The sequence below is a fragment of the Lichenostomus cassidix genome, chromosome 1 (genome assembly GCF_008360975.1).
Source record: "Lichenostomus cassidix isolate B80296 chromosome 1, HeHo_3.0, whole genome shotgun sequence".
Classification (NCBI taxonomy): Eukaryota; Metazoa; Chordata; class Aves; order Passeriformes; family Meliphagidae; genus Lichenostomus; species Lichenostomus cassidix.
Genome location: NC_139479.1, coordinates 110,547,541 through 110,559,825, shown reverse-complemented (window position 1 = coordinate 110,559,825; position 12,285 = coordinate 110,547,541). Strand labels below are relative to the sequence as shown.

General features: G+C 45.3%; 1 protein-coding gene across 5 annotated transcripts in view; it reads left to right on the top strand.

Annotated features, from left to right (window-relative positions):
* Window positions 1-10,648, top strand: part of PTGFRN (prostaglandin F2 receptor inhibitor) — a 97,415-nt gene extending 86,767 nt beyond the window's left edge. For all 5 annotated transcript variants that reach the window (XM_085076159.1, XM_085076167.1, XM_085076177.1 and 2 more), the window contains 2 exons: window positions 5,893-6,198; window positions 7,423-10,648. In XM_085076159.1, coding sequence (XP_084932285.1) covers window positions 5,893-6,198; window positions 7,423-7,589 — 473 coding nt within the window. In that variant the 3' untranslated portion in view covers window positions 7,590-10,648. The remainder of the gene's footprint in view (window positions 1-5,892; window positions 6,199-7,422) is intronic.
* The last annotated feature ends 1,637 nt before the right edge of the window (window positions 10,649-12,285 follow it).

Genomic DNA, 12,285 nt, shown 5'->3' with positions numbered 1-12,285 from the left:
GTCTGTAGATTGTATTATTGAAATGCCTGGTAGGCAGGAAAAGCTGAGTAAACTTTATTGCTGTCAAAAGAGTCATAGCCTGGGATATTGGGCACAGCAAGCAGCCATGTGTGCCTGTGCTTATCCCTCAGTCTGTCCTGTGGCTTCTGCTCAGCAGGAAGCCTCTTCCAAGTTGAGGTGTGCTCAAACTCTTACAGGTATTGTTGTGAGGCAGTACCCAAAGCAGCTGCCTTCCTTTCCAAAGCAATAATTGCTGACAGGGAGCAGCTGCTGCTTCTGCTTGTGTTCGACAGCCTTGTGAAAGAGGCCTCAGCATCCCTGACTCGCTTCAAACTTGAAAGCTGCAACACAGGAAGTTCCACCTGAATGTGAGGAAGAAATTCTTTGTGAGGGTGACCACATGCTGGAGCAGGTTGCCCAGAGATGTTGTGGAGTCCTTTTCTCTGGAGAGATTCAAAAGCTGCTGTCTGGACACAATCCTTTGCCATGTGCTCTAGGATAACCCTGCTTGAGCAGGGAACTTGGACCAGATGACCTCCAGTGGTCCAGCTTTACCCATTCTGTGAGAAGAAGCCACTTAGTAGCAGTGGGGCTCTCCTGTCAGTGCTTTGCTGCAGTTTGGGATGGTTTTGTGTGTGTTTGGTAGCTTGAGACTGGGAGGAACACTGACAGTATAAGGATAATCAAAAAGGTTGAAGTGAAAAGGTGTTGTCTTTGAGGAGCTGCTCATCAGCAAAGTTAGGTTTTAACTTGGCAACTTCACAGGGGTTTGTGGGTGTCTGTTAGAGTTGATAGATTATCCCTGGGGTTGGAATGATGCTGTTTCCAGTGGTCATGGGCAATCGGAGCAGAGTCTTAAATGTCAGCACTGTAATCTGTTCCATAGCTGGGTAATGTCATCTTGGACGTGGCAGACCTCTGTGGTGTTTTTTTATTTTGTTCCTTTTGTGTTGGTGGTTTGTTTGGTTTCTTTTTTTTTCAGTCTGTAATGGGGCAGATGAGGCACAGACAAGTTCACCTAGAATGGAGTAAAGTGTGGCATTGTGGCAGGTTTTGAGGGGACCTTCCAGCTTGTGCTCTGAGCCTCCAGTTGCTGGATGAGCAGGATTTAAGTTCTAACCAGTCATGCTGTGTGGAGAAACCCCATGGGCCTGAGAATCTGCTCCATCTCCAGTCCTTGTTGGTCCTCTGGGTGAGGCTGGCAGAAGAGCTGCAGGGAACAGCTGGAATTTATGCAGGGTGTGCAGACTTACCTTGTCCATCTGCCTTCTTGACCTTGGGAGCTGGAGGGGGCTACTGGAGCAGGTTAAGGGAAGGGCTTAAGGGCTTGTATGGTAGCAAACTGATGTAGTTCCTTACTAGTTACCTTATTCCTCTGTATCCCATCTCTGTGTCAGTATCACATTTTAATTCACTGCTGGAAAGAGGACTTTTTAAATTAGTGCCAAACATTAGAGAGACTGTGAAAATATCAGGGCTGCCTCATCTCAGTGGGGACATGAGGCATGCTGTTAGGGAAAGCCTACACCTGGCAATCAGAGAAACAGGGCAAGAGTTGCCAGCATCTTCTGGAAGAAAACAGATGACTGCAGTCAGAGGTGGTCATTCCATTTGGGAATGTGATGAGAAAGGAGAAAAGAGCAAATGCATTTGACTCCCTTCTGAGGGGCGTGGTGGCTTTCAAGGCCATCTGTACTTCTCGTGTCAGACCTGCTGCAGGGCTGTGGTTTGGGCTCTCTTGTGAGCAGAGGAGAACCAGGATGTTTCATAAGGTGTCCTGTTAAATGCACATCCTTTGAAGACATTTTTTATGCCAGCCAGCTCTGCTCTGGTGCACAGAGGCACTTAACTTTGCAAGCATTCATGTGGATTAGTGTGTATGCTTCCTGTAATAAGTTGGTGTCAGTGCCATCTCTTCTCCCTCTTTGTATGCACAATCAGAAAAATAAAGTCCTTCCAAGGAGCTGAAGAAGATTTAAATGACCAGTTATCTTTGTCAGTGCCATTTGTTACAGTTAGATTGATGCTTTTTTTTTTTTTTTTCTTGAGAGGCATCTCTTATGGTTTGAACCCTTTTCTGGTAGAGGCAACTCACAATGCTTTCAGTGTGTGTTTGTGTGTACCCACCCTGTGGGAAATTTTCAAAAGGGTGGAAAAGGTTTTGGCGTGACTGCTACATGCTTTAATTTCCTCTGCTTCTTTGAGACCCTGCTGAAATCGAGTGTGTGTTACTAAGCCCAGTACATGGCAGCAACTGCTCCATCTAAAGAAGTGCTCCTTTGGCTTGGCAGCTGTGGTTGGTGTTTTGAATTGATACAAGGGGAGTATGTGTGTGTCAGGGGGGAATAGTAGTTCTTCTGTGCCGTGAAGATATAAAAGCTGCTTCTGATACTTGTGTTGAATACACATTTTCACAAATGATCTCTCTAGACTTCCCAGATCACCCATTCTTGGGCTGTGTGCTTAGGGATTTAAAAGTACTACTTACTGTGTCTGAAAGGAGATGTGGGGCTTTTTTAATCAGCTCCAGACAGACCCAGTGGGCACTCTGGAGAATTTAACAAAACCAGCTTGTTTACCCCTTATATGGCTTGAAGTGGTTTGCTCAGCTCTCTAGGAAGCCCTATTCAACCTCATTTAAATGTAGTAAACAAAAAGGGTCTCAAAATTGTGATTCAGCACTGTAACAGGATGTTGAGAGAGCTCCATTTTAAGCAGTGGAAGTGTATGGTTCCTAAGAAGCTGGTCTAGAAATAGGATTCCCTTTTTTGAGGAGTGATTGGTCAGGGAAGTAGCTAAGACCCAGACAGCTTAGCCCTGTGTGTCAAATCAAAATGTGCGTAAAGATGTGCTTTACATGTTGATGATCCTCGCTGGCTGAGGAGGGGAGGAAGCACAGCACCATTGTTACTCTGCTCACAGAGCTCTCAAGTGTCCAGCTCCCAGTGCTCTCTGTTCCTTTAGGGTTGCATGTCCTGGTGGCACTGAGGTCCTTGATGCCCTTGGGGGTTTGGCACTGGGATGTTACTCTTCACTGTGGGGCACCTTGGCCAGGTGTCCCACACTACTTATAGTGTGGCACAGAAGGAACCAGGGAAAAAAACCTTTGTATAGTCTGAGTGTGGTTCTTGAAGTGGAGTTTTTGCAGATTTGGGTCAAAAATTGAGAGTGACTTGTCAACACTGATGCAAGGTGTGTGGAATGGTGCTGATGCCTAGTGTGTGACCTGTTTTATGTCAGTAAATCTACATATTTATTAACACTTGGGAGCTGCTAGGCATGTTCCTCTCTGATATCTAGAGAGCACCTGATTTATGTCCTGGCTTTGCTAAATTTTCCTGTGTTTTTATTGCATGAAATGCAGAGATATATAGAAATGAATCAGATGACTTTGCTGTATTAAGCTATTTGAAGGAGGATAGTGACAGAGTACTCGGAGCCAAATCCTCCCTCTGACTGTCTGTAGTGAGTCACTAATTGCAAACTGTGTATACTGACTAATAAAATATGTTGGCATAATACTGTTGTCCCATGTTGTAATTATAGAAGATAGATTCAACTATTTCAAAATGACAGCAAGTGCCTGCACTGATCTTTGTATGGGGAGGGAAGGGAATCTCAAATTATCTGAGAGGCAGAAGAAGGAATTCTTCCAAGCTGCTTGAGGATCTGAAGACTAGATTATTATTATTATCTTTTAATATCTAAATTTATTGCTTAAACCTTTTTCAGGAAGGTCAGTAGTGTCTTTAGTATAATTTGACTTCGCCTGAAAGGTGTCCATGTGCTCCTACAGCACCTGGAAACCCAAGAGCAAGCAGCAGTCTTGGATCTTTGGAAGGAATTGGTCATTCCCAACGTGACTGCCAGTGGACCAGTGCTTTACCGTATTTGGCATAAACAGACAGCAGGGATGAAGAGTGGTTTCTATAAACAGAGCTCTCTCCAGCAGAGGCCCTGTTTCCCATAGACACTTGGATGAGTGCACAAAGCAGAGGTCAGAGTTTGGTCTCTTTGACTGAACATGTGTTTATGGTAATTTTTATTAACTTTGGTTTCAAGGGAAGTGGTCTGAGTGCTTTGCCAAGTAACTAACAGCAGCATTTGTAGGATGAGAGGCAAGAGGGATTGCTCTGAGGGCTGCTGGTCCTGGTGACCTATGCTGAACCCCATGTAGGACTGGGACACCTGCTCCTGCTGTAGGGCTGCAAAGCAGGCCAGGTGCTCTCCTGAGATTCTGTGCATTGCCCAGAACACCAGGCTATGGCAGGCAGGGCAGGAAACTGGCTGCTGTCCCAAAACTGTTTGGTCAGCCAGTGTCTCTGATAGTAACATGTGCTATTTTGTATTTTTGTTTTGTTTCTGTAGATGTGTGTAAAACCCAGTGCACCTTAGGAAGGAGTTAATTACACCCCAAACACCTGGGGAGGTTTTTCTTCTGCAGTAAGGGGAATGTCCCACAGGGCCAGCTGATAATATATTTCAAGTAGAAGAGCTGAAGATGTCCCTTTACTTGACTTTACTTTAAAATATGGAGCTTCCCTCCTTTGGCAGAGTGCTGGCTTGCCTGATAGAGACTTAAAAATCATCTTCACCTAGATCTGTAAGCAATTTGAGTGCAACAGCAGGTTTAGGGCTTCAGTTATTCCATTAGCCTAGAGGTCAAATGTCAATGTTTAGAGAAGACATAACTCAATTAGGCAAAAGATCAGTTTTAAATTTCAGCTTGCTAGCACTGTATTTTTCAGAGTCCTCAGTACTAGAAAATGGAGGTCTGATCTATTGCCAAGAATCACTGGGGCTGCCTTGGGTGTGCAGAGGTTAAGCCCTGTGCACACACTGTACCAGCACTCCAAACTAAGGACAGAAATAGTCACCTCTGTTTCCAGTTTGGGCCCATCAGTTTGCTCGTGTGCCAGGAGGGAAGACCTGTGAGGAAACAAGTGAGCAGCTTTTCCTGTCTATGCTGTAGGTCATGCCAGGTTCCAGACTCTGACAGGTGTTGCTGGGCTCATGATAGTAAAGAATAGAGGTGATTTTTAAAGTAGATACCCAGCTACATCTGCCTAATAGGGTTAAGACTGAGATCTGCTAATGAGATCAATAGGACCTTGCATGAGCACAGAGCGAGCTGGATGTGCTGATGGACTCTGACTACCTGTCAGCTGTGTTAAAAGTGTAAGTTCCTGCAAATCCGTATTATAGACTGTGTCCTTGCATGGGAAACTTGTACAAGGCGTTATGTCTGATGTGCCACAGTAACCCACAACTCTGGGGAAGATGAATAAAAGCATCGTGGCCAGGCTTTGCTCCTGAATACTTTGTACTACTGCAGGCAATTTTTTGTGCACTATACAGAAATCTGTATTCATTCAGGCAAACTGTAAATGTGAGGAAGGGGCCTTCAGAAGAGAGCCTTCTGATTTTGTGTTTTTGTAGGCCCTGCATGAAGACAGTGACTGCAAATTGCTCTCTGCTAGCAATTATCTAGCACTGCCACTCCCTTTCACTGTAGGTGCAGCATAACTGTAGAACTTCTTATGATACAGCTTGGTAAAAACTTAGATCAGAGTTAAATACAAATTTTAGAATAGAAGGCAGAAAGGCAAGAAATCTCTTGTTTGTCATCCCTGTAGTAAGTCACCCTTTCTGTACAACTCCATTCTTCCTGTCAGTGCATTTCATTGCAGTTCACTGCTTGAATCTTCCTAGAAAGGACATGTTCAGGGGACTCTCTCTTTTTCTTTCTGTTTTCTTTTTGTTTTTTCCTCTGCTGTCAGACCAGTGCTGGCTGTGCTGCTTACAGATTAACCTTTCTGCTGAGAAATGGCACTATGAATACTTTTCAGAACTCACCAACACGTCTGAATTCTTCTTTGTCCACAACCGCAGATGACATGTCCTTTGACGTCTCCTGGTTTGCTGTGCGCTCCTTTGCGCTGGACAGGGAGCCTGTCTTGCTGGCCTCGCTGGACCGGAGAGGGATTGTGACCCAGAGCAGGAGGAATGGGAGCAGTGATCTCAGCCTGGAGAGGATCAGCCCGCTGGAATTCCGGCTGCGAGTGCACGGCTGCGAGGACCACGACTTTGGGAACCACTACTGCGTAGTGACCCCGTGGGTGAGGTCTGCCACTGGCGTGTGGCAGAGGGAGCCTGACATCAAAGCCAAACCCATCTTCCTGTCTGTGAAAATGGATGGTAAGAGATTGAAACATGTGTTACTCAACTTAGTTTTTAACACCTTGTTTTGTTTTTTTCTGGCTAATATTCCCTATAACTACTTTTAAAGGTGCCTCTGGTAATCTCATGAGATTTCATCTTTTTTTTAGGGTTTGCAATTTCTGATTAGAGATTCTTCAGAGTAGAAGAATCTGTTCTGCCTAAAAAGTTGATAGATATAAGACAGGAGCGTTTTCTTTCCTGATCACCCCTTGGTGATGTTTTGCACAGCTCAGGCATCTTTCAATCAAGGGCACAGTATTCCCTCCAAGTGTTAACCCCTCTGCTGCCTGCTGGAGGAAGCCTTGGTTTGCAGATGGGGTGTGTAAATTAGTCACATTGTGGTTAGTGTCATAGCTGAGAAGAGAAAATCAGAGCTCTGACTCCTTCCTCTCTCTCTAATGAAAAGACACATTGCTCCCTGCACTTTATGCTTTGTCTGCTTTCCACCCAGACTTGCAAGTGTTGCTAGACTTTATGGGGAGGAAGTTGCACAGTAGATACTGCATTCAGCACATAGCTAAGGAGGAAAATGAGTTGCTTTCTTGATATTTCCAGGAGAGGTCATTTTTGGAAGTTCCATGAACTTGAAATGAACAAGAAGCTTTTTTTCTCCCCACTGTGCTGATAACTGTTATAACTGTACTTTCCAAACTCCTTACAAGTCCTTATTGCCTTTTAACTGAGCAGTAGGTACTTGAAAATATTTTTCTTTTGTTTAGGCACCAGCTTTGAAGGTTGATTAGACAGGGTAAATATATAGCAATTCTGATAATTCAAAGCTAAAAGGAGTCTACTCCTTGCTTTTTGGAAACATATTACAAAGAATGCAGCCACACTCTGCCTCTGATGGAGAAACAATCCAGTGCTTTTGTTTGAAGAAATGTGTGATAGCATCACTCTTGGAATGAACTCTACTTTGCTATCTCACTCCAAGGCTCTTTGGTGCTTCCAGCCTCTTCAACGCTTTGAAATGTTAGAGGAAGAATTAGGGTGAAGAGGAAAGGGAGACCAGTAAAAGACCAATTTTTCAAGCCAGTGAAGATAGAAATCAAGGAGGAAAATTAGTGTAATTTCTCTCTGAAATAATTAATCTGCCCCTGACTGAATAAGATGGGATTTTCTCCATTTTCAGGCAAGAAGAAATAAAGCAGATGTCTGGATTTCTCAGTGATATCTAATGACTCTGCCTTCCCTTTTCAGTTCTGAATGCTTTCAAGTATCCCCTGTTGATTGGCATCGGCCTGGCCACTGTCATTGGACTCCTATCCTGCCTAATTGGCTACTGCAGCTCCCGTTGGTGCTGCAAGAAGGAAGTGCAGGAAACGAGACGAGAGCGTCGCCGGCTAATGTCGATGGAGATGGACTGAGCTGGGAGCTGTGGACACACTTGCATTTTGGGAGAGACTCACAGGGCTCTTGGATTGTGTTGAGACACTTGCTCACAGGCCCAGACAAGACAGTGCGTTTGCTCTCTGGTTTCAGCCTGGACCTCAAGCTTCTCCTTGTTACACGTCATGTCCTGAGAACAATCAGGCCATATTTAGCAACTTGGGAGTTCTCCTTTCCCAGCAGCACTTTCTGCATAGGGATCATGTCCTTCTAATGTGCAAACTGTTGAGCCTTCTTTCAGCAGGGCCCTGTGACAAAATTCATTAATGTTTTGTTTGTTTATTCATTGGTTTTATTTCCCCCCTCGTGCTTTTGGAAAGATGTCCCTGTATGAAAGCATGGTGGGCAGGATGGTGAATGGGAAAGAGGCTGGTAAAAGTGTTAGACTTACTGTATTAACCAATCTACTTTTCCCCTCTATCCTTATCACATCATCCTGTTCCCTTTCCTTCTCCACCTTGGTATCTCATAGATTTCTCTGTGTTGGGTTGAAGGCTGGGGAAGGTTCCTGTGCTGGAACCATCATGAGGTTTTTCCAGCAAAGAATTGTTTTATGGTTGTCAGCATGCCTTCTCTTCCCTGCCTTTCCAAGAGATTGCAGTTAATCCTGACACATGACTTGCCTGGTGGAGATACTTGAAGCACTTTTTAAAACCTTTTATTTTCAGTGCTCAAAGCTCTTAGCCTTGATGAGTAGGGACTGACTTGGCAACCCTGAACAGTCAGCCTGGCAGACAGGCATTTGATGATGTCTGCCTGTGACCACCTTCTCCCCACCCTTCCACCTTCTCTTCTCCCCACTACAGCTGCTCACATCGTGCCTGAGACCCTGTTCTGCTTGTGGCAGGGGGGCACATGGTATCTAGGGACAAGGCCCAGCCTTCTGCTGGCCTCAGCAGGGGGTTGGAGACCTTGCTCCCCAGGTGATGGTGTGACTTAGGAATATGCTAAGCGATGGATCTTCATCTGCAGTTGGCCAGCTGATCATGTAGAGACTTGTAAATGATGTATTACCAAATGAACAGACCAGACTTCAGTGCTGCTTCTGCCAGCCACTCGCTGGTAACCCTTGAACCTGTGAGCTCAGTGTGAGATCTGCAGGAGCTGCAGTGCAGCTCATGGTAGGAGGAAGAGCAAGCCCAAGAGACAGCAAGAATCCTTCAGGTTCCAGTGGTCCTGGTCTTGAGCATGGGCCTGCAGTGGGACTTTCCCCATGGGCTTGAGACCTATTCCTCGGTGCTATAGCACACAAGTCCTGCTTGGGTCTTGCACATAAACTGACCTGGCTCCTGAGAGGGAGCAGCATCTTTGCCAGGCAATTCTGTCTTCCCAGCACAGCTGGCGTTTTAAGCAATAAAGGTCAGAATAAAGATACTGTGTATAAAGAAACGAGGAAGTAGGACTTCACCACAATCTGATGTCACAGCTGTGGTTTGGCTTGCATCAAGAAGGGTAAGAAATGCAGAATTGATGTTAGGGCTCCATCTTTTCCATGGGTTTTGAGATAAAAGATGGTAAAGAAGAACATCCATGGAAGGTAGTGGCTGTGGTGTGCTGTTGCCTGATTTTCACAGTTGGGGCTTGCAAGTTGTTATTTAAGACTTTAGGACATTTCATGTACTATTCCAAAACTGGGACCCACAAACCTGTGAACCTCTGAAAGACTTTGGCCTGAAGGTTCATAGGAACTTTTCTTTCTGGTCTGATCTTTTTCTTTCTGGAAGAGCTCTGAAAAGGCCTCTGCTGCAGGCAGACTTAGTGGCCTTTCCTGAAAAACAGGGCAGAAGCAATCTCTAGCTTCCACTGTGAAAGCCCAGAAATCTGTAGCAATGCTTTCCAAAGGAAGGGAGTTCAGGAAAGGATTCACTCAGACATTACTTTGACAGCAAGAATTTTTCTTCCTCTCCTGTCTCTGCTGTAGTGAAATCTAGCTTTTTCCTTGGATGTTATGAAACACTATTCTGATGTTTGGGATGCTGATCTAGCAGCTTCTTTCCTGCATTAACATCTGTTTTTTTCTCAGAAGGCTTGTGGCATTGGGGCATCTTGGGAGGGGGTGGAGGTGGTGGTGAAGTTCTAAGCACAGCATCAGTCACTTTTTGTCCTGGCAGACTGACTCCTTGTCTATGCCCTTGGTTTAGTTTTAGGGAGAGAGGATCACAACTGTAATGCAATAATTAGGGAATGGATGAGCAGGGAACCTCCAGCTCTTCCCAAACACACAATACAGCACACTTCCTCCCTGCTGGAAAAAAACTCAGGGTTATTTTGGTCAGGGCTCCCTTCTCTAGTGAAAGGTCCCCATGTCCTTATCTAATGCTGACCTTCCTTCACGGCCCATAACAAACCACCTTTGCCACTCCAAGTGAAGGAAGTTTGCCACTAGCTTGTACTGCTGACAGCCCCTTGGAAGGCAATGCTGCATCCCATTCCACCCTGTATTTGCTGTAGTTGGAAGGCTAGAAGCTGAGGGGCTAGACCTAGCCCCCAGGTTTCCTTCTACTTGTGCCAATTTTGTATTACCCCTTTTTTAAAAATAGAGTGTGAATCTTCTCTCTAATGGGGGAAAAAATCTAGGTCACTTTTCATGTTTTTTATTATTGTTATTATTATTATTTCGTGTGTGGCCAGGGTTTGTGTGAGTGGAGGTGTGTGTGCATCTGACTGTGTATTAAACCTGCAGAGTATCGGAAGAATAAGCAGCCTGTGGTGCAGTACAAGCATCCATATCCTCCCTGCTGCAACCTGTGGTATTGTCAAAGTATCCTAAGGGCTCACATTGATCTTCCTCTGTTTGCATTGCCACGTCTCCTGGTTAAGCTGGTAAATTCCTCCAGGCACTTGGAATTTCGATCCAGGGCAACCTTGAACATCGTATAGCAGAAGGGCAAGATATTTTCTTTCTTTTGTTTTAATTTCAAAGTTATAAAATAAAGTTTTGGGCACAATTCTGGAATGCAGGTACTGAATAGTTCTAACAATGCTGTGTAAAATGTTTCTTTTTATGTTTAAAATAAAGAGCGAGCCTTTTTGATTATGTCTGTGCTGTGGGTCTGGATGTTTGAGCCATGGGCAGTTCTTTCCTTGTACCTTGCATGTATGCAGGCACTATTGTTGAAGGTATAAAATGTAAACCTTACAGTCCTATTTTCAGCACTGTTTACCCTGTAAAATAAGCATGAGCCCTATTTTACGGTAAGTTTTAAATATTTGCCTACATTTCTGAGATGAATTGGGAAGCATAATTATTTTCCTAATCTATTGTGTTTCTACCCTGCTATATAAGTCAACCTTTTTGTTGGGAGAGTTTTATTTTGATTAGCTAAGGCCAGGAGTCACAGTTGGGAGTGCATATTTAATATCTGCTATAAAACCTGGCATTAGATGTTGAGTCTTCCTTGACCCCTTCATGAGGCTTCTTCTTTCCAAGGTACCAGGAGGAAAATCAATAGTGTTGGAAGTAAACTTCCTGCTTGTTCTGCCAGTGGCTGAATTTAGGATGGTTTTTTACCCCCAGCAACCACGTAAAGACACCATGATCACACAGCAAGGAGGTGACTTGCTATCATGGTTTAATCCCAGCTGGCAGCCAAGCCCCACACAGCCACTCACTCACTCCCACACCAGTGGAAAAGGGGAGAGAACTGGAAGGGTGCAAGTGAGAAAAATACACGTGTTGAGATAAAGACAGCTTAATAGAGAAAGCACAAGCCATGCACTCAAGCAAGGCAAACCAAGGAATTCATTCCCTGCTTCCCATGGGCAGGCAGGTGTTCAGCCATCCCCAGGAGAGCAGGGCTCTGTCACGCGTAGCGGTGACTTGGGAAGACAAACACATCGCTCTGAATGTTCCCCCTTCCTCCTTCTTCCACCAGTGTTATGTGTTCCACGTGGCACTGTCTGGTCTGGGATATCCCTGGGGTCATCTGTCCTGGCTGTGTCCCCTCCCATCTCCTTGTCCCCCCAGCCCAGTCGCTGCTGGGGTGAGAGGCAGAAAAGGCCTTGGCTCTGTGTAAGCTCTGCCCAGCAGTGAGGAAAACATCCCTGCACTATCAGCACTGTTTCCAGCACAAATCCAATACACAGCCCCATGCCAGCTACTGTGAAGAAAATTAACTTTATTCCAGCCAAAGCCAGCACACTTTCTTTCCAGCAGGAAATTGTTTGAGGCAGAAGTGGTTTCAGGAGACCAAGGCAGGCTTTGGCAAGGTGAGTTTGAGTTGAGAGTGTTGTGTGCTCTGTCTGAGAAGGCTGCAGTGCAGGCCAGGTGACAGCAAAGTGTACCTTTGGCTTCTTTCTAGATGGTGGTGTCCCAGCTGGCATGGAAAGGTGTGCTCTGCAGAGTGTGCTTGCAGGGAGCCAGGAGCTGGCAACAAGCTGTAAATCCCTAAGGAGCAACAGGAACCATCAGCTGAGATAGAGGAATATCACAAATGGTCTGTGGTCCTTGAGCAGAGCCTCTGGCAGCTGCAGGTGTCTAACACACACATACATACAGAAGCAAGGAGTGGTGTGCTTGTGGGACAGCAGTCCTTGACCTCGAGCTGCACAGGTTACAGCTTATGGGTAAGTTTGGATTAGCTTTCATGAAATTTGCTTTCCTCTCCCTCCCCGTGGGATGACCTGGGTTTTAATACCGTCCTTGTAAACGTGCTAGGATTTTGTCATAAGGAA